The sequence below is a fragment of the Candoia aspera genome, chromosome 1 (assembly GCF_035149785.1).
Source record: "Candoia aspera isolate rCanAsp1 chromosome 1, rCanAsp1.hap2, whole genome shotgun sequence".
NCBI lineage: Eukaryota > Metazoa > Chordata > Lepidosauria > Squamata > Boidae > Candoia > Candoia aspera.
The window spans coordinates 38,848,050-38,875,859 of NC_086153.1; the positions used below are offsets into that span (position 1 = coordinate 38,848,050).

Sequence of the window (27,810 nt, forward strand, 5' to 3'; positions counted from 1 at the left end):
ATTTGGGACTCATCAGATGAGGACAGCAGACGTCACTCCATGAGGTTCAGACCTTCTGTGTGATGTGAGATCCATCTCTCTCTGCTCTGAGAGCTTAAGGGATGGTGGACTATATACACTGTTCTTATGGATTCTGTACAGCATATCAGTTCTGGCTACCTACCACTGGCAAGTTGCAAATAGGTCAAAACCAGTCCCATAGTGCCTGCCTCCTGGTAGTTAATGTAGCTGAAAAGACAGGGGAGAGGTGGTCCCACAAGTAACCTGGCCCCACACCATGTAGGGCTTTCAAAGTAATAACCAGCACCTTGAGGAGCACCCAGAAGCCTACTGGAACCAGTGCTGCTCATGAAGTAGCCTGCGGTTCATTTTATTAGAAGCAGGAATATTATCCTGAAAAAGTTAATTCATGCACACATCTATGAAAGTTATGTGTGTATTTTGAAGGGTTTGTTTCCAGATCTATTTTTAATCTGAACAACCAAAAATGTTTTGGATAAAGTATTTTAAAGGAGAGGATAAATACCTTTTCAAAAGCAGATGTGTGGAATCAAGTCTCTCCAAAATCTGGATGGCTCCCATGCTTATTACATTCAGAAAAAAAGCAGATGCAGCGTTTTCAGCAAACTCTTCGAACTGAATATAGTAACTATTGGCATTGTGGGGCAATGTTGTCACTTTGAGTTTTATTGAACTGTTCAGATATTATTTTTATTATATGATTTCAGTTTTAATAATGGAGTTGTGGATGGTTCTTATTATTTCTCAAACTCAGAGTTTGATAAGTAAGCAGTATTTAAACTTGGGAAGTAAATATCTATTTTACTAAAATATTTTAGCATTTCCACAACAGTCACTTTTGTGGAAGCACGAAAGCCAAATTTTAACATATAAACCACTACAATAAACCACATTTTAGAAGAAGCTGACAAAAGAGAAGAATTAATACCTAACAGTCCAGTTCTACCGGATTTGTCTTTAATTTAATAACTCTATGCATGTTTACTCAGCATTAGCCTATGGTGCGGTCTGTGACTCCAAGATAAGTATGCATAGCATTGCCAGCTTGCCTTCCAGCGCTGTTGGACTACAATTCCCATAATTCGTAGTCAGCAAGGCCAACACGAGGGGGACTCAGACCACCCAGCAGCCAGTAAGTTTGGGAAGACTGAGAGCCTTTAGGCGGCCTTGGATCAAGACCTTTGACTTCAGGAACGGTGGGAGGGCGGGGAGACGAGGAATTCCCCTCCGGCGGGCGGATGGGTGGGAGTGTCTGCTATCCCGCTCTTGGATTGGCCGGCTGAGCGGAGGGGCGGTGCCTGGTTGGGGTGAGCTCCTTTGGCGACCGGCTGCCGGCTCCCCTGCGGATCGTAATTGTCGGCAGCAGGAGCAGCCCCGGCAGCGGCGGCGGATCGAGACCCGTTGAGGGGATCCGAGCAGCAGCCACGCAGCCTGCGCCTTGAGCCGCCCGCCTCGCCATGGTGGACAGCATCTACCGAACTCGCTCGCTGGGCGTGGCAGCCGAGGGGCTCCCGGACCAGTATGCGGACGGCCGGGCGGCGCGCGTCTGGCAGCTGTACATTGGCGACACGCGGAGCCGCACGGCCGAGTACAAGAACTGGCTGGTGTCGCTGCTGCAAGGTCAGCGCTGCAAGACGGTGCTCGACGTGGCCTGCGGCACCGGGTGAGTCGCGGGGAGAAGTTGCTGGGCAGCTTCTCTGCCTTCTGGACGTCGGGAGTTTTTGTGGCAAACTTGCAAGTGGAGTCAGCTGGAAAGTATCCCCTAGCTGCGGTTCCGCGCTATTCTGAATCTTCACGCTGCCCCTCGACGACAGATATAATGCGCAGTAAACCCCCCCAGAGCTGCGGGCGACCGCACTTGCCTATTACCTGGCATTGATTGCACCCAAGGGTGATAGTGCTTGCCCACTTGAGAACGACCCCTTCCTGTTCCACGGGAAGAGGGGGAGACCTGCCTTTGGTCTTCCAGCTTCACTCACTTTTCTGTCTTCTTCGTGCTGGAAAGGACACACTTTCCCAAACTCCTGATCAGGCAGGGGCTCCAGTAAGACTTCTGTCACCCTTGGTATCTGAAAGAAGTGAGTCCAGACTCACGAGTGGAACTACAGGCAAGGGGATATAAACATCAAGGGCTTTTGTGGCACTCTGAGGCCTTAAGTTTTGCCATAACTTCCCTGGATTCTCTTCCACAAATGACTAAGGCTAGTTCCCAACCTAAGGCTGTCTTCAGATTAGGGACATATGATTGCATCATGCTGAGGCCTAATGATTAAAATGTCTATAGAAATGAACTGTTGGGGAGCGTCTTCTATATTTTTTTAAAATAATGCCTGCAACTATTACAGTATGTGGCATTTTAGCAGAAGCTTCTTCTCTTCTCATTACCTGTTTGTTTTCTACATACTGTACATATACAAGCAATATTTGCCTAAAATAGGAATATTTTGATGCACTTATTTTATTGACAAACAAATGTATTGTAATTTTAATGCCTAGTTAGAATGTACTTTTTAATCAGCTGCACTGGGGGAATGGACTGGTTTGCCCAAGATATTTTGCTGGCTGAGAAAGAGATTTCTGTTCCCTCCTCCAAGGCAAGAGGCATTTGGACACATGGAGAATCCCAAAAGCATTTCTGCTTTTCCCCATCCGTACTTGACTAATAAGTCAAATTACTAACGATTTGCTGCCCTTTCATGTCAGCTAAAATCAGCCGCCTGAGATAATTGCCTCAGCTTTGCCTAATGATAGGGCCTGCCATTGCAAGGGAAGAAAATGTAAACAGAATGTGAGTTGACTCCTGGACAAACAAGTGTCAGTAGGCCTGTGTCAAGGTGGGCAACTTGGAAGCCTACAACTTCTGGTAATACAGTGAAGTCACCTAAGATGAGCATACATTTGTTTCTGTTTCTTTTGGGGGGGTTAGATTTATGTGTTTAAATATGTGAAATAGTTGCATTACAAAAACTGAAAAGCAGGCACGACAAGCGCTACTGAATGTTGGCTATGCAGTCTGAGAATAGTTTGGAGGTTATAAAATGAGCAGTGGTGGGCACAAATATTGCTTATTGTAAGTTCCAAGGAAGATGGGGTCCTCTGCAGTGATAGTTCTGTCACTTCCCAACGGGATCCAAGCTGTTCAAAGTTTCTGGATGAGCAGGCAGGTGGTGGGATATGAGCAATAATAAATATTTTACTGGGGAGGGAGGATTGTGTCATCTCTGAAGGAGGCTATGGTGCACCTCCTACTCAAGAAGTTGCCTTTTCATTTTGGACTTGTCTCCACCCTTCCTTTTTAAGGAAAGATTGCTAAGAAAGCAGTGGCCCTGCAACTGCAGAGAATCCAAGAGGAAGCAGATTTGAACCCTTGGCAGTCAGATTTCAGGCCAGGATACAGCACTGAAACTGATCATGCTTGTGCAGTCATGGGAGGGGGGGGGGTCAACTTTGTCCTCCTTGATCTCTCAGTAGCTTTCAAAACTATCAACTATGGTATCTGTGTGGACCATTCCTAAGGGATTGGAATGGGGGGGCATTGTCTTGTAGTGCTCCTCTTCCTTCCTGAAGGGATAGTTCCAATCCATGTTGGTAAGAGAAGAGTGATCTGCCCCAAGGCTGCTGTTTTATGAAGTGCCTCAGGGGTCTCTCCTCTCTCCACTCCTTTTTAGTATCTACTACAAAAGCCACTGGGGGAAATAATCTGCTGACACATGGTTTGGTGTCATCCATATGCTGATGATAACCAGCTATACTTCTTGTCCCTGAGCCAAACAGGTGATATAATGGAAATTAATAAAATAAATGCATCAAAAGGGCTGACCCAGTGCTGTCAGGGTCTGGATGGGGAGAAACAGGCTCTAAATGAATTCCTTCAACATGGAGTGGCTTTGGTTTGTGGACCTGATGATTCCAGGGAAATTCCAACTCTAACTCTGAATGGGTGGTCTGCAGTTTGGGGGTTCTCCTAGACTCACAGTTACTGCTTGAAGAACAGATGGTAGATGTGGCTAGAAAGGTTTTGCACAGCTACATCTTGTGTGCCAGTTGCGACCATTCTTGGACCAGAAGATCCTGATCACAGTCACTCATGCCCTCATCACCTCCATTTGGAATGTGCTATATATAGAACTGCCCTTAAAGAGCATTTGGAGGTTACCGCTGGTACAGAACCTGACAGCCCAGATGTGATGGGTATGTCCTAATATTCTTGAATGACTGTACTGCTTCAGGAGCTTCATGGGTTGCCGTTTGGCTTCTGTATGCAATTCAAGATGCTGATTGTCACCTTTAACATCCTACATGATTCCAGACCTGGTTATCTGAGGGACCACCTTCTGTATCCATCAGACCATGCAACAAGATCAAATAGGGTCAACTTCTTCCAGATCCCATCCCTATGAGAATGTCACATGACAGGTGTGATGGGTATGTCCTAATATTCTTGAATGACTGTACTGCTTCAGGAGCTTCATGGGTTGCCGTTTGGCTTCTGTATGCAATTCAAGATGCTGATTGTCACCTTTAACATCCTACATGATTCCAGACCTGGTTATCTGAGGGACCACCTTCTGTATCCATCAGACCATGCAACAAGATCAAATAGGGTCAACTTCTTCCAGATCCCATCCCTATGAGAATGTCACATGACAGGGCCTTAAAGGATTTTTCATTAGTTACCCCACTCTTTGGAACCGCCTCCCAGTAGAGATCCGGTCAGCTTTATCCCTCTTAAACATCAAGAAAATGTTGAAGACCTATCTTTTCTGTTTGTCACAGTAGGAGGGTATACTGTAAGTGAAGGCAGGGTGGGAGGGCACATGACATTTGTATTATGTTTTTATCTTTTTTATTTTGTTGTTTTTTAAATGGGTAGTAGGGATTTTGGATTGTTTTATATTACCACTATTGCTTGAAGCCTTTTCAGGAATGGGCAACATACAAGCAAAGTAAAATAAACCAAACCATTTACCACTTCTTCTTGAAGTTGGGAGTATGTTCTTAAAATAATTCATTATAATCTGTCAATATTTTTAAGTATGGATATGGTTATATCTAGTGGATTTGGGTATGGATTTAAGTAATCACATTTATTTCAGATGTATATTAGATATTTGACACATTTCATCTCCATCATGGTGGGTATCAGTGTCCATTCCAGCTTTCTGAATGCTTTTCTATGGTGCATTTGCCTAGCCTGAGTTTGACCAGACTTGAAATTACACCTGCTTAACTCAGGCCTTCCTGATTCAGTTGACAGGGATTCAGCACAATTGTGGAATGCATGTGGTTATTTGCTGTGTTAATCCAGATGACCATTTTAAAAAGTAATAATGTGGTAAAGGGCTAGAGCTGAGGGGAATAAAAACAGAGGAATATTCCCACAAATACGCTTTCTGCTAATTGAACATACTCATCTTTGCTGTTTCAGGAGGGAGAAAATATTGAATTTCCCTTTCCCTCAGATTTTAAATGGATATGTGCAGGTATCATGTATTTAGATTTATTAAGAGACATATATGTGGGAGATATTGTGTATGGAGCCTTAAGAAAGAATTTTGATATAGTATACCAGCCATTGTCCTAACTTTCATGCATGACTTTTTTTCTCTACTACTAAAACAACTGCTAAACATAAGTGGAGGGGATTATTACATTGAATTAATCTAAAAAATAGTTTACTTCAGATCTCATCCCTCAAAGGGTACTTGGAAATCATTTTCTCTCTCCATTTCTGGTGCAGTGTGGATTCCATTATGCTGGTTGAAGAAGGATTTAGTGTCACCAGTGTAGATGCCAGTGACAAAATGCTCAAATACGCCCTGAAGGAGCGATGGAACCGTCGAAAAGAAGATGCCTTTGACCATTGGGGTACTCTAACTTTTGGATTAAGAATATCAACTGGTTCAGTTGCCTTTCCCAATCTGATGTACCCCAGAGATGTTGGATTATAACCTGAAGCATTGACAGGAGGTCATGTTAGGGGGTATAAAAATATATGGACCCTTGGGAGTCGCATACTCCCAACATACATTCCTCAGTTACAGTAAGGAGATTACAGCCTGGCACGGCTGAAAATCTCCTCCCAGCAAACGTGAGACACGGATCAGGAAATTGACATGCGAAACGTTACGATGTATTCAGTACATTGGAACGATGAACATGACACCACGCTTATTTTGTCACTTTTCTCACACCTATTGCCTCATACAGTTCATATGGGAACTATCTGTTCTTTTGGAACGATACTGTGTTGTGACTTCTTCAAACTTTTCCGTTTGGTACATTTCCACAAGCTGCATAAGTTGAATTCTTCCTGAACAAACCTTTCTACATTTTGGGCTTTCTTCACATATTCTACATCTTTCATACATGCCCAGTCACACAAATAATAGCATAAAGCTATACATTATCATAATATCTCATGATAATGATTGAGATTATACTGCAGTGACAATATACGTGCATTCAATTCAATTGATTTTATTACGGTCACTGACCAGTACAAACTTGCATTAATATAGTGATATATGGTTCATTAATCAGTGCAGTTGTACATACTACATTGATTAATGAACCATATATTGCTATATTAATGCAAGCTCTGGTCAGGACATAAATATCTCTACTATTTAATATTTCTCTGTATTGTGCTAGTTGGAGTCTGAAGCATTGACTTGGTCAGCATCTTAGCCCCATGTAAAAAATAGTTGTTCTTGTCCTGGGCCCTTACACTACTGAGGTTTGAATGCTTCCCACAATAGTATTTGAGCATCTTTTCCAGGCTATGTTTAAATCAGCAGTAAGTTTATGTCTTGACAAGAAGAGCATGATGAAATATGATCAGTGGTGTTGGAGCAACTGCCAGAATGCCAATACTATAATGTCCTCCCTGCTGACATATTTGGAGTAGAGGTGAAAGAGGTTCCTATATGGTATAGTGGGGAAAGGATGGTTCCTCATCCCAGTGAAGATTTTACAGATTTTCCTCTGGAATTTATATATCCTTTATACATTGAAAACAAGAATGGAAACTAATTTGGCCTTCTGAAAGTTGATTTACAAAATGGCGACTATCGCCTGTGTCCTTTGTAGCAGCCTTTCCCAAACTTTTGGAACTACTGTTACCAACATTTTCAGGCCATCTGGAGGGCACCAAGTTGGGGTAACTGCTTAATAATAATAGTAGGTGAAAAGAATAATAAAACACCTGACTCACAAATCGTTAAGCCTGCAAAAGGGCTTAAAAAAGGTTGATAGCCACCTCAATAGTCAGTCAGTCTATCTAGTTCAGTATTTGAACAGGAGAGTCCAACGTTGTCTATGCAACTCAGCAATTAGAGCTACAAAAGTATATTTAAAATAATCATTATCAAAAATTCTGCATACAAGTAAAATTCTATAACGTTAGCTTATTTCCATAATGTATTGGCTTGTAGCCATTGTGTTTCTTTGTGCTCCCTATTCCAGTTTCAGAGATTTCACCAGACATACAGTAGATGAAAGCCATTTATCCTGCTTTTGCTAACCTGGTGCCTTTTAGATGTATTAAACTACAGCTCCATGCCTATAGGTAGAAATTACGGAATTTGTAGCCCATATTTCGTTTTGTTTTTGTTTTTCTTGCCCCTAAGGCCTCAGTGATCTGAGTGGTATGGGGAAGGCCTGGTGTTGCTGTCATCACCATACAAATAAAAGCACTCAGACATCTAAATTTTGTTCAATAAGCTGCTATTTGTGACTCTAACAAAATCCACAACAGTACAAAATGCAAATAAGCACTTTGATGTTGATGACCTAAAGACTGACTTTGTAATATAATTGTAAAAGGATATCATTGTAAAATCTCTACGACACTGATTTAATAGCATTTTAACTTCTTTCTGCCAAGTTTTTCTATCTGAGCAGACATACACATGAAATCCATGTGGATTTTGTGCTCTGACAAGACTACGGATTGCTGAGAATATTCTGTCAATGAGAACATTTACACAAGTATGATTTTTCCTTAGAGTTGGAGCCCTGCTTCCACTGTATCTGCAAAAGACATACAGTACAATCAGATAGTTAACTATGTTGCTTAACATATTCCTCTAACAGCTCCCCATATAGCAAAATTTCGCACAAGCTTCTTTCCTGCCCTTTCCTTCAACTCAGGGAGCCCCACTGTCCTTGCCTCTTTGAAATCTGTCATACAGTGCTGTTGGTCTGACTGAATAACCCAGTGGTGAAGATGTCCTTTCTGCACCTTGTCAGATGTTCTTCCACCATACCCCAAGATTCCCTTCACCCATACGTACATGCATTTAAATCTGCTCAACAGATATCACTTATGTACCAATGGTTTAAGATTGGTTAGCTTGGTAAGCAGAAGATCCAGAACCATCTTAGAGGTGGCTCAAAAGGTGTGGAACTTCTGATACCCTTAAAGGCTTGCCTGGATGAGACAAGCATTTAAGGAACCCTTTAAAACTTGTGATTCAGAGGCTTATCTTTGTATGAAGCCATAGTCCCAAAAAACAGCTTGTAAATATTATAGTGTACATGAATTTCTCCTTGGCCATAATCTGGCAGCATTGGCTTCATTTCCAGCTTCTTGCCCGGTTTTAGGTGATTTTTCATAACTCAGTTTGGTTTATGGACTAACAGCACTTGCCATTCCCACTGGATCAGTCTCAGTCTACTGTAACCCAAAAATAATTAGGCCTCTTACTGCAACATAAGCAATACAGACTTACAGAATCTAATGAAAAACAATTAGCTCAAGGACAAGCCCAGGTCATTATTTCATTTATGATCCCAACAACAAAGCTGTGTGGTATTTGATGAAATTTGCAGAAGTGTCAAAGGTGTGAGTCCACAGAAGAATCTGAAAGTTGCACAGAAAAACCTGGATGGTGGTAGGAATTGGCCCACAGTGGTTACAAAGAACAGCTTTACAATGATCAGGAGAATCTCAGAATAGAAGCAGCCCCTGATCCAGAGGATTAAATACTATCACAGGTGCAAAAGTGCCCCTGGGACATTCACAAGCCCAACATGCTGTAGAAAGCTCAGTATTTCTTTCTTAGCCATTAAATCTAATAACAATAAGACTTCATGAAATAAGTTTTCCTTTGGTGGGAATGGAATGGAAGGGAGAAAGTGTAGAAGTGAGGGATTAACTTTTAACACCAGACAAGCTGTGTCATAATACAGACTTTTCTGCAGAGTCCCATTTTAAAAAGTGTGGGGTTAGCGTCAGACATTATGCTAAAGATATGGCTTGTTTTAACCCATAGTTTATTACATAAACTGCAACAGTTCAGTTCATACAACATACTAAACCACAAGCCATGGTGTTCAAGATACAATGGTAAAACCATATAGCACCACAAGTTTAGCATGTTACATGAACTAAGGTGGCAAGCTGGTAATATTCATTTCCATTTTGCATGGGAAACATAACACCCTTTCTTGCCTCGACAGATCAGGCATGATGAGGAAGCAGAGGTTAAATTAAATTAAGTGTATCCTGTGCTTCTCTGTTCTGCAGTAATTGAGGAGGCTAATTGGCTCACCTTGCCACAGGATCTACAGAAGCCTGGTGAAGGCTTTGATGCTGTCATCTGCTTAGGGAATTCTTTTGCCCATCTTCCAGATTTTAAAGGTGAGTGTCAAAAGATTGTTGTATAGAGGTCTTCTGTATTGTCAGTGCTATAGAAAGGGATTATCTGAGACTTTTTCTTAGTCCACACAGAGGTTTACTTTGACTTCAGAGAAACAAAAATACTTCCTAGCAGAAATAAGTAACTTATTTAAATATTAAACTAGAATTGTTGGTCTTTATGCTGTAACAAAATTTGTATTTTTTCACATAATTTGTTTACCTTCAAAAATCCTATTGAAAATTACATCAAATATTCTTCCTGGTATGGATACAACGGATAGAATGATAGGAGATATTTTAGTTTGCAGATTCTATCCAAATTTTGAGCAGTTTTTGACCCATTACATTTTGTATCTTTTTGCTCCAGGCTAGTGCTAGGAATTGATAATCTGAATTTATGAATTTGTATATTTGTATATTAAAAGAAATATTGAAGTTTACCAGATTCTAACTTTTCACAGCTAAAAAATGTGAAGAACAGATGATACAAGCCACATGAAGACATGCTCTCTATTGCCACAATGCTATCTAATTATTTTGGGCAAGGGCAGCTCCAGAAAACTTGTTTTGGGGGGCAAAGGGGTGGCTATAAGGGTAGTGGGGGGGTTGTTATATATCTTAAGTATAAATATTCCATTATCTGAGAGCACTAATACCCAGAATTTAGGTGGTGTTGCTTTGATAATCAAGCATAAAAATCTATGTCCAGGGTAGCTAGAGGTTCCTCTGGTTTGAAGGCAGAAAGCAATCTAAGGAGAACAGGAAGGAATTTAACTCAAAGTCTGTACCTACCCATAGGTGACCAGGGTGTTCATAAACAGGCTCTTAAGAATATTGCCAGCATGGTTCGTTCAGGTGGCATTCTTGTCATTGATCATCGTAATTATGACTACATCTTGGAAACAGGTTGTGCCCCTCCTGGGAAAAATATCTACTACAAGGTAATGCTAGAAATAAGCTTTGCCTAACCTTTTGTGACTGATGATAAAACATCTTAAAACAGCAAAAACACCTCTGTTTTTCTAGCTTCTCAGAATTATAACAGTACAATACCATTTTATAGTACAATACCACATATTTCAATGTGATCCTTTAAAAAAAAACCTACTTTTCATGTGGATATAAAGGAAATGTATCAAACAGAATCAGACAGTACCAAGTTACCTGACTGTTAAGGTATCTAAATAGAGATACCTAAATATTCATAATATTACAATAGAGATGGAGAAAGAAATCTGTCCCTGCGTTAGTCCCAGAGATTGTTATACCTGCTAATTCCTTTGCTATTTTTTCAGAGCTGGGTGGGAATAGATCAGTTAGCAGAGCATATACTTTACAGTCTCCATTTAAAAGGATTATGAACACTGACCTTTGTGACATTGAAGCATTGCTGCATCGGAGTAGATAGCACTGGAAAAGACACATAGGAAGCTGTCTCATATCAAGATGTACATAATGCTAATTAAATTGTTAGCTCATAGTTTTCTAGTCTCATATCCTTTCCAAACGTTGACATCATTACATATCAATACAGGCATACCTCAGAGATATTGTGGGTTCGGTTCCAAACCACCACAATAAAGCGAATATTGCAATAAAGCAAATCATATGAATTTTTTGGTTTCCCAGTGCATATAAAAGTTACCTTTACAATATATTGTAGTGTATTAAGTGTGCAATAGCATTATGTCTAAAAAAAACCACAATGTACATACCTTAATTAAAAAATACTTTATTATTAAAAAATGCTAATTATTATCTGAGCCTTCAGCGAGTTATAATCTCTTTGCTGGTGGAGGATCTTGTAAAATAAATGCAGTACCTGAAGTGCACAATAAAACAAGGTATGCCTGTATCTTACAAATGAAGCTACTCAGCTGAGAACATTATAGAGTTAAGTGTAGACAGCAAGATGATTAGAGTGCTCATGAACGCATGGATCTAATGGACAGTAAAAATCTCTCATCCCAGTCATGAGCTTTTGAGATTGGAATTAGACACTTGGCTCCAAGCATAGAATCTTAGCAGCTGAGGCTCTGATCCCTAACATAAGTCTCTTGTCAGTGCAAAAATCAAAACTGAAAATCTCCAGCCACCACTTTTCTATGGCAGCATTGTTCTGCTACTACTACAACACACATGTGCACACACATGGGACTTTTTTCTCCAGAGGGGATATTGGTGACAATAGCACAAAAATAGTTGAGCAATAAGTAATTAACTACCTACTGTATGGGCATTCAGTGCAGGGTGCGGGTTATGGTACAGCCAGAAGGAAGAGGAACTAGCAGTGTTACAATTTTTTTACTTGTGTCAAGCAGAATAGAAAGAAAAGTAGGTTTATATGACAGTAATGTTGGTTATGCATTCTGGGACTGGCTTAACACAGTGAACAAGCCACCGAAGAACAAATGCAGAAAAACATAAACACAGAGAGCTAGCTATTAATTCTCCTCCCCTTCTTTCCCAGAGTGATTTAACCAAGGATATTACTACCTCGGTTCTCCTTGTGAATAATAAACCAAATATGGTGACACTGGACTACACAGTGCAGGTCCCACATGAAGGCAGCGATGGAAATTCAGAGTTAAGGTATGTTCTCGGTGGAACCCATATTGTATCTCCACTTTATCTCCACTTTGGTAACCAGGGTTAGCACAGCTAACCATTTAGCATGGGGTCAGAGCAAACAGGTGTCCTGGATTTATTTATTTATATTTATATGATTTATATAGCTGCTCATCTCATACAAGTGACTCTGGGCATCTTATAAAGATTAAAACACAAAAAATCGGCCACATATAAATTCCCAGTGCCCAAGGATAAGCAATAACCCCACTCACATCAATAACAACAGAGCTCATCTACCCACCTGATCAAATGCCTGGGGAAACAGCTAGGTCTTTCAATGACGTAATGTTTACCTACCATACTGTACCTACCTACCCATGAGATCACCTCAGAGGCTTGCTCATCCCTAAGAACCATCAAATTAACAAGTATCAAAGACAGGGCCTCTTTACACTATTTTAACCCTATGAAACAGCACATGTACATTCAGTTTGGATCTTTTGGTGTGTAAGTTTATATTTTTTGATTTGTACTGATTTAAGGGGAGAGTAAGGTTCCCTCCATCCACTAATAATTATTAATAAAAACTATCCTGTTTTCATAATTAAAAATCATCTCAAAGTAGATTGAGTATTTTGATTTATATCAAAAGTATTTTGATTTATATCAGAGCTTTCTGACCAGAATCCCCAAAGGATCTTGCATTTCCATAAAAAATCTTGCATGCACGGACAAGTCAGTCTGCCTGAACTGGAAGTGATTTAAGTGGAAAGAGGGATTGGGAATAGCCAAGTTCAGTACATTAATTCTTACATTACTGTATTAATATATTCCCATGTTTCTGTTACTTAGCTATTAACACAATTTTTCTGTCTTTTACCAGTCAGTTCCGTCTCTCTTATTATCCTCATCGTCTGGAGCCTTTCACAGAACTATTGAAAAATGCATTTCAGGGCCTATGCGAACACACCGTCCTGGGGGACTTTAAGCCTTACACACCAGGCCAGCAGCCTGGCCCTTGCTATTTCATCCATGTAGTGAAGAAAACTGGCTGAGACCTCATCAACGGACTACTCTAGCAGTCATATGGGGTCTTTTCAGTGGGTGGCGAGGTGCAGAACATGTTCAAGCAAGAATAAACAGGCATAAGTACTACATGAACCGAAAAGAGATTTGGAAAATTCGTCTTCCCCAAGAATCCAGTCTAATTAATTCACTTGAGGATTGAAGAGCTCAGTGACATTGGAGGAAAGGAGGTGGAGATAAGATTGCTTTGCATCTCAATCTCAGTTGCATAGTTGGCTAAAGTGTACATTGTTCTCTCTTGGTCCTTTCTCCCTTCTTTTGCTGAAGATGCCCGAATCATGTGCATCTGTTAGACTATAGTGATTGTAGTGGTGGGTGTTTCTTCAAGGGCTGGGAAGAAAGGAAAGGGGGAAAAAAACCCTTATTTCATGCTTCATTGAGTCTGGGGAATCAGTGCCCCTTCAGATTAACCTGGACTATATTCCTTTTCCCTGCCTACTCCCTGCACTAGCTGGAGCTGATCAGGACAGAGTCTTAACAGTGTGAAAGGCATCCGCTTCCAACACCTTGTGAGATTCTTGGACCTCCTTATGTAGGAGAGTCTCTCTAATACGGAATTCTAAGGTACGCTTGTCATTGTGCAATCCCAGTTCATTTTATTGGGAACTTGCAGTCAAAAATTATCCTAAACATTGTGTCAAAAATTCTTCATAAAGTGTATTTTATATAATACTAAAGGTAGCACCCTTGTTAGCTCAGCAACTAACATATACCTATTTCTGATGTGTGCCCTTGGCCTTTAGAAACACCCACACCCTCTTCACGTAAACCTGCAGTGCTTCTGCCAATTTAGATAGTATTTCTATGTAATGATCATTCCCACCAACCAAGGGAAAGGGGTTAGATCACTATCAACGAAGATGTAATGGGGAGCTAGCCATTGTAGTGGAGGAGTTGCAGATACCATTACTAGAGTGCCACTGAATCCTAGAACTGGGCCTACTTTTGAAGTTTGGCTTTAACAGAGTAAACTGGCTTTTCTCATTACATCTATTTAAAGTTACTTTGGGAGGAGTAGAGTGAAGTTATTAAATTCTTCCTGTTCACAAAATAAACCAATAACATTTCTGGAGGCAGGGAGTGAATCTCCAAATAAATAAATTTCCCATCACAACAAATGGTAAGTTACCTTTTACCTGATGTGGGAAAAATAACTTCAAAATAAATCCACTTCCTGCCTTCACACTATTACTGTCCATTGTAGCAAGCATCTCTGCATGTTTCTATCTTTTGCTGCTGCACCTGTGGAACAGGGCCTAGAACAAAGAAATTTATTTTTACTACCCACTGATGCAAGAGCCTTTTTTTAAAAAAGTGCCATCATTAGCAACAGCAAAACCTTCATTTATTTTTGCACAGCTCTGTATTGATGGGAAGAGGTGGCAGAGAACTATGATTTCATTTTAGATTGACAGTTTCAATCTTAGCATATGTAGGGTTGCCTGAATTCCAAATTTCTTGCTCTGTGAATTTCCAGAAATGTAAAAGGTTAGAAAATTCTCAAAACTACCTCAAAGCAGAGAGGAGCCAGTATGTGAGCAAGACCAGCTGTAGAAAACGATCATATTTTATCAGTTGCTGCCCTAGACTGAGAGTACTTAAAATCTGAGTACTGCTGATTCTCTCTCCACTTCAGACCCAGAAAAGGACCGTACACACATAGACACACACCCTATTTCACATTTATGGAGAAATAATAGATTCTGTCTTAGTGAATTTCTGTTTTCCAGATAAAGCAATTCAGTCTTTATTTAGATATCTTTGAATACTTACAGCCATTTCCTTCAGAATTCAAGGGCTCAGGTTATTAGTGTCCCAAGATTTCCTGTCTGATGTTGACCATCTTATATAAGAAATGGCCCAAGCATGAATGAGGATTGATTTGCAACACAACCTATGCAGCTGAACATCAGTCTCAGTTCCATGGCTACAACTCATTTCTCTAACTCATCTGAATCCACCAGATGGTAACCAAATCATTGTTATTTCTTCAGCAGAAACAATGTTCTCATGCCAACTTTTATTCTGCATTTTTGGGGTTATAGGGACATTTCTTTCTCGGTCATGTTTATTTCAAATCAAGCAGCAAACTTCTGCTGAATCAATTGTATCTATGCAGCTCCATTTCAGAAACAGAAGGCTGTAACCTTGTTGCGGCTTGTATAAAATCATCCATGGTAAGAGTGAATTCTGATCTTTCTGTATCCAGACCTGGAGAAAGAGTAAAATGGTTCAAATCAAAATCCTTTTGGACATATCACATACTGCATGTCACCCCAGGACTGCTCCTGGCTAGGCAAGATGATAAAGAATATATATCTTAATTAAAAATATGTAAATAAATGTTGCTGGCTCAAATATTCTCCCTTTGCTCATGCTTAAGGTAGTTTATAGGTTTTGCCTCTTATCATATGTCTAATCCTCTCATCCCTTACACTGAACACAATATCATTTCACAGGCAACTTAGTATTTCCCTAAAGAAGCCAGTAGCCTTAAAGGATCAGTAAAACCTTAACCTGCAGCTCTGACAGTAACAGAAACTACATACAAGACGACGACAAGGGAAATAATAAATAAGCTACAGCCCAGAAATAAGGGATGCAAAACAACGTATTTGTTCTCCAAAGTGTGTTGCCTGCTTTTCCATGCCAGCCCATATGTGTAACAGGGACCCAATTACATGTTCTCCTAATTTCTATTAATAGTTTCCCAGCTTCTCTCACACATTTATTTGGAGATTAAATCCCAATCCAATTTTCTAGTCTACTATTCAACAGTGATTTGGTTTTTTTTTTTCTGGTTACAAAAGAACTATTTATTTGATTTATGTGTCTCACAGCCACGACTCTGGGCAGCATTATAACCAACAATTAGAACAATAATCCAAATAATAAAGGCTTGAGGTTGCAAAAAAAAACCCACATTCCAATTTATAATAAAACAACAGCCAGTGGAGTTTGGTCAACCTCCCAACCCATCCTCCGTGGGGAACAGCCAGTCTTTAATGCCTTGCAAAGGCTAGCAGGGTCAGAGCCATCTGGATCTCTATACTGAATGCAAGCCAGAGCTTGGCAAAATACTTGATCGAATTTTAATTTGTGTCTATTCATTTCCGTACATACAAGTTCTAAGTATAGCTGATCAGCATTTGAGCCATCCCGCTTGGCTCCTTACCTTCTTCTATCCATTCCACTTTTCTTCTGATAGCAAACATCATGGCGTCTGAGCAGAGCGCATACAAGTCTGCTCCTGTTAACTGTGCAGGGCATTTGTTTAGGATGCTAAGGAGACTCACTGATGGGTCCATCTTAAACCTGTCAGGAAAGGATATTGCCAAGGGTTTTAGTGTCATAGAAAAAGGACATGTCATTAGAATATAATCTTGAGAACTGTGGGCAGAAATATTCCATAAACCACAGGTTCAGATGTATAGCAAACATCTGGGGTTTATTTAAATATTGTGGTTTGCTTAATATAGAATGAGTTAAGCCCCATATGCCAGAGCAGGCAGGAAAGAACAATGAAGTTTAACACTTATTCACAATCCTCCAGAACAAGTTTTAGAGCATCATCTAAACATGGGTGATGTACATACTGATATAAAAATATATTGAGGACACAGTTATCCACTCAGCAGATTTATCTCTAACAGTTGAATATGCTGTTCGGTTACAATAATTACTAAAGATACACATTTTTTCTCAAGAACTGTAGTCTTCCTTTTGATACTGTTATACATTACAACACCCAGAAACAAGCACTTACTTTCTGGTGATGGCACTCAGTACTTGCAGCTGAGAATCTCGGTCTTCATTTATACCGACATAAACCAACTTATCAAATCTACCAGGGATACAAAAAATATTTTTTACAGTTTAAGTAAGGCACCGATCTTACATATAACATTCCCAGATCATACATTCACACCCAGCATCTGACAATTTGTCCCTACTTTGGTTTACTGGTTTTTATTCAAAATACTTAGAATAAGTACAACCTCATGTACTTCACCTCAATAAAATCTTTGCGTGTAGTAAACATTAATTACTATACTACAATAAGGTTTTCCATTTTCAATACTCTTCCAACATCCCAAATGAAGTCTTACAGATTCCTAAATTATATATTCTGATTACCTGCATCACCAAGTGTATTTATATATTGTGATATTATTTATTTATTTAACAAATTTATATATAGCCACCCTTCTATCAATGGAACTCTTAGAACTCCCAAAGTATCCCAGAGTTTACCTATTTTAAAAAAAACACCCACTATATTAGCTTTATTTATTTTATTAACACATCCCAAAAAAGTAGGCAAGGAAGAATAAATAATAAAAGAAACATCTAAATTTTTAGCCTCTTTGGGCAGCTAAGATGCTATGTTTGCAGATCTAAGGGGGCAGGAATATTATCCCAACCTTATAACTTGATGGAAGAAATAACGAAATCAAGTATAATGAAAGAGGCAAATTGAATACTATGCTAATCTAGCGCTATCCAAAATACTCTAGAAAGATACATATTATAATAGCAGACACAAGAGAAAATTGTGAACCTTATACCTGCCTGGCCGGAGTAAAGCTGAATCCAGCAGATCAGGTCTGTTTGTAGCTCCAATAACAAATACATCTCGAGAAGAATGAAGCCCATCCAGCTCTGCTAGTAATTGAGATACAACTCTATCAAGGGAAATATTTTAATATGCTGTCATCAATCTTTGTGGATTCAGTGAACTGGGTAACTCACTTAAAAGAGCAGATACACAATTATCTTATTTAGTTATGTACCCAGCCAAGTTCAAAATATCATAGTAGTAATAGCTGTATACTATGGAAACATAAAATAGCATGCCCTGAAAAGCAATTCATACAGGCAATAAATATTTATATAAAGCACTGTATACCACCTATTTAATATATATCAAGATATGGATACCCCCCCCAACTTTATCAAAAAGTGCTTGACCACCCAACCCACTACAACCCAACCAACAGAAGCTAGGATAAGGATAATTGCCATACATCAGAAGCATCTCAGAAACTACCAACAGACTGTTAGCACCAAACGGCATCACCGTAGCACATAAACCAACTAAAACTCTTCCAAACATCCTAAGTAACCCAAAACACCCAGTAGCCCAAGAAGAAAAAACAGAAGTTATCTACAACATACAGTGTAAGGACTGTAACGGCCACTATGTAGGACAGACAGGCAGAAGACTAGCAGAGCGCATCCACAAACACCAACTAGCAGTCAGAAGACATGATGAGAACTCCTTAATCTTACAACACATGGACAGACTTAACCATACTTTCAACTGGGAAACTGTGAGCATCCTAGACCAAGCCAAATCCAAAAAACTCTAGAGAATTCCTGGAAGCCTGGCACTCAGACAAAGCAGCCATCAACAGACACATAGAGGTAAACAACATTTACATATTATTCAAAAGAGACAATAGAAAAGCCAAAAGACCAGAACACCTCCCCACCAGCAATCAACACCCAGATATGCAAAGACTAACACTAGGATTAAGACCAGATGAACAATCAAACAGCACAATATACCCTAATCAAGGATTAACTCAATCAATCAACCAAGCAACAAATAACAGCCCAATCAAGGAACTCCCAAGAAGAGAACAACACCTCCACCAACACAAGCTGGACAAACCACAGTATATAAACAGAGAGCAAGGCCCACTCCTTCTTCGCACTGAAGATGTTGCCTAGTCTGGCAATGAAACGTCTGCAAGAAAACAACAAAGCTCAGAGAGCACCAAGGACTCCACAGTTCAACCCTGAGCTACAAATATTTGCTTGGATTGATATATCAAGATAGTTTACAAAGATACAATAGTAACTAAAGGTAACTAATATACAACAGTACAGATAGTCCTCACTTAACAAACCTAATCAGGACTGGAATTTCTGTTGCTAAGCAAAGTAGTCATTAGGTGAAACATCATGTGACTGCACCACTTAGCAATGGCAGTTCCAGTAGTCCAGTTCCAGCTGCAGTCATTAGGTGAGGACCTCATGCTTCTGCCCTGCATGAACTGCTGGCTCTGTCCTGCTGCCTCCCCCGCAGCTGGGCCTAGCAACCTCCTTTCAGCAGATGAGGCTCCACCACCCTACCATGCAGGCCACACCCAGCGCCTGGATCCCAGGCCAGCAGCAGGAGGAAGAAGACTGCAAAGGTCAGCTGGGGGTGGCGGGGGGCAGCAGTGGTAGGTGGTGGCAGTGGAGTGCAGGGTTGCCAAAAGGGCAGAGATGGGGGAGTTGGGTTGGTGGGGGGAGTTGAAGCGCACGCTGTGGTTGTACATGTGGGCCAGTTGCCCAGTGCCCGAATTTTCATCATGTGACTGCAGGGGCATTGCAGTGGCCGTAACTTCAAGGACCAGTCATAACTACCATTTGTTCAGTGCTGTCATAACTTTGAATGGTCACTGAATAAATGGTTATTAAGAGAGGCTACCTGTAAAATAAAGTGACTCTGCCAAGTCAGTACTCTGTGATCAAAAGAGGAGTGAAGGGCTGTAAAAAGTGGGTTCATTGGCTGCATATAGCCTTGGGACTTCAGGCTGCCTCTGTCCTGTATAATCTATTAACCTTCCTAGGAAACTATCCTAATCATCATCCCTGCATGAGGGCTTCCTTGTCTTGCAATGCTCACATTCTCTTTCAAACAGCAGCCAAGAATTAACCTACAATAATCTTAATGTTTGGAGGTGAATTCAGAAACTCTGGAGATCAACCTTTCTCTGCATTAGATACCCCAAAAGTTGTGACATGGGAACACAAAGTATAGTATTCTTACAAATGCCCAGGCTTAAGAATCCTTGTCAGGTATTACATTATATATATGGTGCACTAACAAATACCGATTAGAGAAAGTAAACTGATTCAGAATGCAGATGTCTAGCTATTAAAACTGGTTTCTGAAGAGCCAAACTTATTTCAGTGGAGCTTAAATATTTACAATAAGTTTTGTGAGACTTTCATCCTCTGCTGCTGAATTTGCTATTTGTTCTATTAAACAGACTACAATATAGATATTAACTGCAACTGCATTGGAGGCCAGCATTTGGTAGAAGAAAAGATTGTATTATATTCAATACATTTAAACACATTTTAACATGTTCACATAATCTAGAACCAAATCCTGGTATCCAAGTTCAGGCACATAAGAGATGTGCATAATGAAATAGATACCCCTGCTCTTTTAGCATGTACAATTAAGGGGCGGGGGGAAGCAAGGACCAGTTTTTATGGAATGCCTGCCAAGAACACTATACTGAGCATAGACAGGGAAATGTTTTAATGTTTGCACAGGGGGAGTCAGGGAGGCCACTTATAAAATCAGTATTGAGCTAATCAAAACAGGAAGCCAATACTTCAGCATTAAGAGCTGATGACAAGCACCACTCACCTGTCCATCACACCCCCTGAATCCCCACTTCGTCCGCGATTGGGGGCCAATGAATCAAGCTCATCAAAAAAGATAATGCAGGGAGCAGCTGCCCTAGCTCTGGCAAACACTGAGGAAAGAGACAGACAGTACTCAGATTGCACATTCACATTAAAGCCAGCAACATATATATTAATTACAAAAGATAAACTATTCTGCCCCCTAGGGAGAGATGCACATTAGGACACATGCTGCCATTATAAACACTGGAAGATCAGACTTCACCACAGAATGCCTGAAAAATGGAGCGACTTAATTTGTCTTCCTTCGAATGGCCTGCCCCAATAGGGTTCCAGAGAGAGTGTGGGATGTTCCCTGAAGATTTGCGGGGCAGTTCAGTGAAGACCCTAATCCCTGCCTGGAATGGGAAGGGGGCTGGGGCCTTGGATTGTATTGCTCCTATGTAGCCTCTCCCTATGCGCCAATCCTGGAGTGCGCCTTGGTTTATCAAGGGGTTCCAGGAGATGAAGAGCCAGAAGAAACACCTGGAGTACCACTGGAGGAAGACTTGAAGCGCGTCTGACTGGACATGGGTAAGAGCCATATTAGGGATTATCTCATGCAGATAAGGGTGGTGAAACATTAAGATTTCTCCACCCTTATTGCATCCACTAATAGTCATCCAGCAGCTCTGTTTAGGGTAACCCAGTGTCATGAGTACTGATGGCGAGCAGGAGGGGGCCCCTATTCAGGGTGGAAAACGCATGCTGAGGAATTAAGCAGCCATTCAAAGAGACACAGATCAGACCCGCCGTAACTTTCGGGGCTTATCTGTCTGGGTTTTTCCCACGCTTCTTCAGTTTGTTAGGATTGATGTCCTAACAGTCAGAAATCACGCTGAGACGAGGAGTAGGTCTCTAGTGTTTAGTACTGCTACATTAAACAGAATCCTAACAAACTGAAGAAGCGTGGGAAAACCCAGACAGATAAACTCCAAAAGTTATGGCAGGTCTGATCTGTGTCTCTTTGAATGGCTGCTTAATTCCTCAGTACTACGCATGCATTTTCCCCCCTGGATAGGGGCCCCCTCCTGCTCACCATCAGTACTCATGACACCCAGTCCCTATTGGGTAGAGAGGACCCCTTGGAAGATCTGTTGAGCCACTGTGAGGATTGTTCAGGCTATCTGATGGATAAAGTCACTCAGATTCACTCCTACTTGGACTTTGATTGGGCAGGGCAGGCTGGGGGGCATGGGGCATGGTCTGGGAATGTGATCTGGAATGGGTTTGAGCCAGTGACCCCCGAGGAAGTGGACAGGGTTCTCTGTGCTGTCAGTTCGGCCACCTGTTTACTGAATCTGGATCCCTCCTGGGTTGCAAAAATGGCCAGGAAGGTGACCCATGGTTGGGTCCAGGCCATGGTGTCAGCCTCTCTAAAGGAGGGGATGGTACCTCCTGCCTTGAAAGAGGCAATGGTGCATCCCCTCTTCAAGAGGCCATCCTTGGACCCAAAGGTCTTCAACAACTACCAACCAGTCTCCAACCTTCCCTTTGTGGGGAAGGTTGTTGAGAAGGTGGTTGGTCAGCAGCTGATGAGAACGTTTCCTAGAGGAAATGGATGATCTAAACCCATTTCAGTTGCATTTCAGGCCGGGATTTATTACTGAGACAGCCTTGATTGCACTTGTTGATAACCTGTGGCAGAGATGGGATGAAGGTGGTACATCCATCCTTGTGCTCCCTGATTTCTCAGCGGTTTTCAATACCACTGACCATGGTATCCTTCTGAGCCAGCTCTGTGGGTTGGTGATTGGTGGCACTAATTTATGGTGGTTTCTTTCTCCGGAGCCAGTTCCAGTCAGTGTTGGTTTTGGGGATGAGATCACTCCCTAGGCCCCTTTTGTGTGGGGTGCCCCAGGGTCCTACTCTCTCCTCCTTTTACATGAAACTGCTGGGTGAGGTCTTTTGCTGGTTTGGGGTTTGGAAGCATTGGTACACTGATTACATCCCAACTATATCTTTCAACCCCAGGCTGGCCAAGTGAGGCTGTCAAGGGTCTGTCCCAGTGCCTGGAGGCTGTGCAGGTTCGGAAGGGGAGGAACCGTCTCTGGCTGAATCCTACCAAGACCGGGTGGCTGTGGGTGTTTGGGCCACCAAGATCAGAGGATATTTCATCTTTGACTTTGGATAGGGTAGCACTTCCCCCTTCAAAGTTGGTGCACAATCTGGGGGGTCTTCCTGGACTCACAACTCCTGCATGAAGAGCAGGTAGCGGCTATCAGCAGGAAGGCCTTTACACAAATTTATCTGGTGCACCAGTTGTGCCCTTTACTAAATCAGGGTGTCATGAATAGCTCCTGGCCAGGTGCTATTCTGACATGGCGCCAGTGGAGAATGATTGTTAAACAACCCATAAACAGCAATAACCAGCAGACATGCCGACAGAGAAGAACCGATGGTGATTCAGCACCTTGGACCAACGGCACGCCGGTGAGTGAAATCAAACAGGAGAGGCGCGAGATGAGAGGCGCCACCAGATGAAAGGAACTTTTGGGAGGAGGGGGAAAACAAATGTATTTGTGCTGACAGTTAGAAACTGTGATCATTCGGATCTTTAGTTTGCTTGGGATCACTGCTAAATAAAATCCTTCTATCTATTCCTAACCAGTCTGGGTCAGAAGTGCTGATTATTGGCAAGGGATCAGGGCCATGACACAGGGGGCCTTTCAGACAGCACTCATGCCCTAGTCACCTCATAGCTTGACTACTGCAATGTGCTCTACATGGGAGCACCCAGGAGCTTCAACTGGTCCAAAACACAGTGGCAGGAGCAGTGATGGGCACACCTCCGTAAGCCCATGTAACACCTCTGCTTGGAGAGCTACATTGGTTGCCAGATTGCGTATGGGTGCATTTCAAGATGCTGATTGTTAGCTATAAAGCTGTACATGGCATAGGGCCTGGTTACTTGAGGGACTGCCTGTCTCCCATAGTATCTGCCTGGCCAATTCGATCTTGCAGCATTGGCATGTTCCAGGTTCCTTCAATTAAACAGTATCATATATCAGGACCCTGGAAGTGTGCCTTCTCTGTAGCAGCACCTGCCCTCTGGAATGAGGTTGCCCCTAAAATCCAGGTGGCTCTGGCTCCTCACCCAGGCCTTTGGCGAGGGAGAATGAGACTTCTCACTTCATTCCATCTGGTCTACCACACTTGGATCTTCTATCTTTTTAAAAATGTTTATTGTAACAAAATGAAATTTGATTGATGTGAAACGCCCAGAGCTGTTGGGAATTGGGCAGCATACAAGTTTAATAAATTATTAGTATTATTAAACAGCTGCTTGGAGGCAGGCAGACTAACTACAATGGTCACCATGTCTGCTCCACCACCTACTGTCCTCGCTGGGCATACTTTTCTTAAAGTTTTCTGTTCCCCTACTTAATACGTTTTGAAACCTAAAATGCAAGTTCTTGAAACTGGCCTTTTGCTAAAATGTTTGCACAGTATGACTATCTCTGGGAAGCATGAATATCCATTCTTTAATTCTAAATATTTTATGCCTCCTTTCCAGCAGAAGCTTTCCAGAATGGATCACAACCAAAGGTTAAAATAATCAGCATTGATAAATTAAAAAACAGATATTTGTTTCCTTGATTTATATCTTGCTTTTCCTTCAGGAGGTTGGCAGTGTACATAGTACTCCTTCCTCCAATTTTTCCCCACAACAACCCTGTGAAGTAGATTAAGCTGAGAGTGTGTGACTGGGCCAAAGTCACTCAGTGAACTTCCATGACTGAGGGTGAACTCAAACCCAGGTCTCCCCAGTTCTAGTCCAAAACTTTATCTGCTACCAAAACAGTCTGAAAGTGAAGAACGAAGAGAGTGGAACAATCCGTGTCATTTCATAGGCCTTGCCTGTAGGGCAGTGCAGCTACCTGGATTTGAGCTGGACATGTTATTCTGAGCGTAAGAAGGTACTGACACAGTACCATCAGCAACTTCTTAAAGAGGCTCTATTGTTTCTTGGGACCTCCTGAGCGATCCCAGGAAAATGTGTTTTTAATTAAAGAGGTGCTGATCAGTACTATGTGCACATCCCCACTTACTCTGAGTCACCTTCCCCCTTCAAATTCAGAACACTGCATAGCCCTATTGTGCATGTTGGAGAGGCTTCAGAATATAGCTAACCATTTGGAGACAGCCACAGTTAGAAGAAAACAGGACAAAACCTTCCCATATGTTATCCTACCTTCCAAAAAATAGTTATGGGTTAAACTGAATTTTGTAATTGATCAGTGTAATTATATAAACTATTTTATATAATTTTTCTTTCTGTATATTATTATAAATTCAGCACATGGTAAAAAAAAGTATCTACTTCCCTTTTCTCTTTTTACATTCCCTCCTAGCCTGGAATTAACTTCTGCCTTTAATTTTTTTTTTTTTTGCTCATATTGGATTGATTTCCTTATATTCCCAGACAGAGCTTTTACCCAGCTTTCATTCATGGCCACTGCCTCACCATGCTATAAACTCATCATGAGAATCATTTTCACTTCTTCACTGTCTTTCCTATGTGGCTGAGGATGGTTTACATTAAAACTTTAATTAAAAGACATAAAAGACATACAGGTAGTCCTCATCTAGTGACTGCCTTGTTTAGCGACCATTCACAGTTATAATGGTGATGAAAAAGTAAATTTACGACTAATCCTCACATTTACAACCTTTGCAGGTCTGTAAATCAAAGAAAAGCTGAAGTAAAATCATAAACACAGTTGTGGTTTCACTTAGTGGCTGCTTTGCTTAATGACCAAGTTGTCAGTCCCAGTTGTGGTTGCTAAACGAGGACTGCATGAGCAGATTAAAATCAACATAGAACTTATATTTGAAAAACATTTAAATTACTAAATATGATTCAAAGCCAGGCTGAAAAGCTGGACCGTCAAGGATTTCTTAAGGATTCTAAAGAAGATAGACTCCTGATACCTACAGAGAACATGTTTCACAACCTAGGAGCAAGGACTGAGAAGGTTTGGCCCACGTTACAACAGACAAGCTGGGAGAGTCCAAAGATGGACTCTCCTGACAATCTCAGTAAGCACTGGGGATACTGAAAAGAAAGGCATGTTCTCAGCTACTTAGGCCTGGGTTACCTGAAAGCATACCTTTCTTTGCAGTATCCCCATTTAGCACTTTAAAGGCAAATAATCAGTTTTGTATTTCAATAGGAAACCTATGAGGAGTCACTACAACTGAACAAGAATAAATATTGTTCTCTTTAAGCAGCCCTGGAGACCTAATCAGGCTGCCACATTTTGAACTAACTGAAGTTTCTGAACTACATACAAAGGCAGTATCATGTTCAACACATTACACCAATCTAGTTTCAAAGTTACCAGCTGATGCATTACGGTTTGCACCAATACCTTCCCTTGTGGGACCACTCCTTCCAGGTGGTTATGTCACATTATATAAGCTGTTAACTTCGGGTAGGATGATTTATTTGTTCATCAGGCAGACAAGTGGGGAGTTTCTGCAACTGGGTTATGTTTTTTCAGGGTTTTAAGTAAAGTACAGCCAACTATACTTACACTGTTAATCAATTTCCTTCTCTTGCCTTTTTTCCCAGTTTGTATTTGTTATTTTCTTCAAAGTACTCAAGAATATTCATCATTTTTTGGCTGACCATTCCAAAATTCTAACTTTTGCAACCAAGTTGTTTTTGGCTTTGGGATCTCCACTAAGAGGTAAGTCAAATGTTCTATATCCCATTCATTTCCAACCAAAAGGCTAACTGTATTGGTCTTAATCTGGTTCCATTCTGAATTGGTGCAATGAGATCAACCTTTTTTTACTATTCTCAGACTGCTCGTATTCTGCCATTGAGGCAGGAAAGGTGAGTAACCATTTTGAATTTGGGCCACAAAATCTATGAGACCATAGATTACACCATGTATGTATTTTCCCAGTCTCTCATAATGCACTCTGGGCCACCAACACTTATGCTTTCCAGTGTCCACCTCTCAAATTCTCTCTCCATGTCTTTTGGGCCCTTCATGCTCTTTATTTAGCAAATGATAAATTCTCATCTCATTCCTATCTCTATTACAGCCACTGGTGACCTGTATAGAGAGGTACACTAGCTAAGTGTTTTTTTCCTATAAAATAAAACATGTGTTGATTCGTCTTGGATAGATTTGAAATCTATTTCCCCATCTGAAGAAACTATTTTTTGACTTGCTGGAGTATAGTATATGACCTACTCTGTATGTAGCAAACTACTGGTAAAGAACCATGGTTCCAAAGTTTGGATATACAGTATGTACACACCAGCAAGATTATCTGCACGAATAAAAGCAGCAGCCACATAGACATGGACATTTTTTTCAGGTCTGAGTGATCTGCAAGAATTATACTTCCACTTTAGCCTAGCTATAAAGGAAGCTTTCCCACAGAGCTAAGCCCTCCAGGTAAACACTATGGCTTCACACTAACCTTCACGGACATTCTCTTCACTCTGCCCAACATACATGCTAATAAGTTCAGGACCCTTTACACTGAAATGAAAAAATACAGGGTTAGTTATTCCATATTTCAATCTCCAAACTCTCCTGACCCTTGTAGCACGATACCCACCTGAGGAAAGTCATGGTGCACTCTGTTGCTACTGCTTTAGCTAGCAATGTCTTCCCTGTTCCAGGAGGACCATAGAGCAGAAGGCCAGAGCGGTGAAGGCCTAAAGACAGTAGTTCTGGGTGTTCTAGTGGAAGCTGAATGGTGTCCAGGATCTCCTTTTTTACATTCTGAAGCCCTCCAATATCTTGCCAGAAAACAGAGGGAATCTGCAGGACACAACAGACTTAAAACCTGCCAATGCTATTACCCTATTCAGTATACCCAAACCAACAATTATCAAATGTTATGATGCCTTCCAAGACCGGAAGATACTATTTTTATTTCTAGAGAACCACAGCTATTGCACACTACCCTAATCTCTGACTCTGAAAGATGCCTCAAGATCCCCAAAGAGCGGTTTTCACATGAAATCTCTCATACTGTGGCTT

General features: G+C 41.1%; 3 protein-coding genes across 7 annotated transcripts in view; 2 read left to right on the forward strand and 1 right to left on the reverse strand.

Moving 5' to 3' along the window:
- Positions 1-27,810, forward strand: part of ZC3H6 (zinc finger CCCH-type containing 6) — a 195,350-nt gene that overhangs the window by 154,969 nt on the left and 12,571 nt on the right. The window lies entirely within an intron of this gene.
- Positions 1,351-13,406, forward strand: GNMT (glycine N-methyltransferase). Its single transcript, XM_063302322.1, has 6 exons — positions 1,351-1,684; positions 5,762-5,889; positions 9,554-9,667; positions 10,466-10,608; positions 12,138-12,259; positions 13,122-13,406. Exons 1-6 carry the CDS (start codon positions 1,479-1,481, stop codon positions 13,291-13,293), a joined length of 885 nt encoding a protein of 294 aa, XP_063158392.1. The 5' UTR covers positions 1,351-1,478; the 3' UTR covers positions 13,294-13,406.
- Positions 15,056-27,810, reverse strand: part of PEX6 (peroxisomal biogenesis factor 6) — a 29,793-nt gene continuing 17,038 nt past the window's right edge. The window contains exons 11-17 of one of the 5 annotated variants that reach the window (XM_063302295.1): positions 27,383-27,588; positions 27,242-27,303; positions 20,760-20,868; positions 17,893-18,009; positions 17,091-17,168; positions 16,500-16,639; positions 15,056-15,535 (exon numbers count right to left, since the gene is read on the reverse strand). In XM_063302295.1, coding sequence (XP_063158365.1) covers positions 15,426-15,535; positions 16,500-16,639; positions 17,091-17,168; positions 17,893-18,009; positions 20,760-20,868; positions 27,242-27,303; positions 27,383-27,588 — 822 coding nt within the window. In that variant the 3' untranslated portion in view covers positions 15,056-15,425. Of the gene's footprint in view, positions 15,536-16,499; positions 16,640-17,090; positions 17,169-17,892; positions 18,076-20,759; positions 20,869-27,241; positions 27,304-27,382; positions 27,589-27,810 lie in introns of those variants that run through there. The other 4 variants (XM_063302300.1, XR_010067893.1, XR_010067894.1 and 1 more) reach the window with 4 other exon arrangements.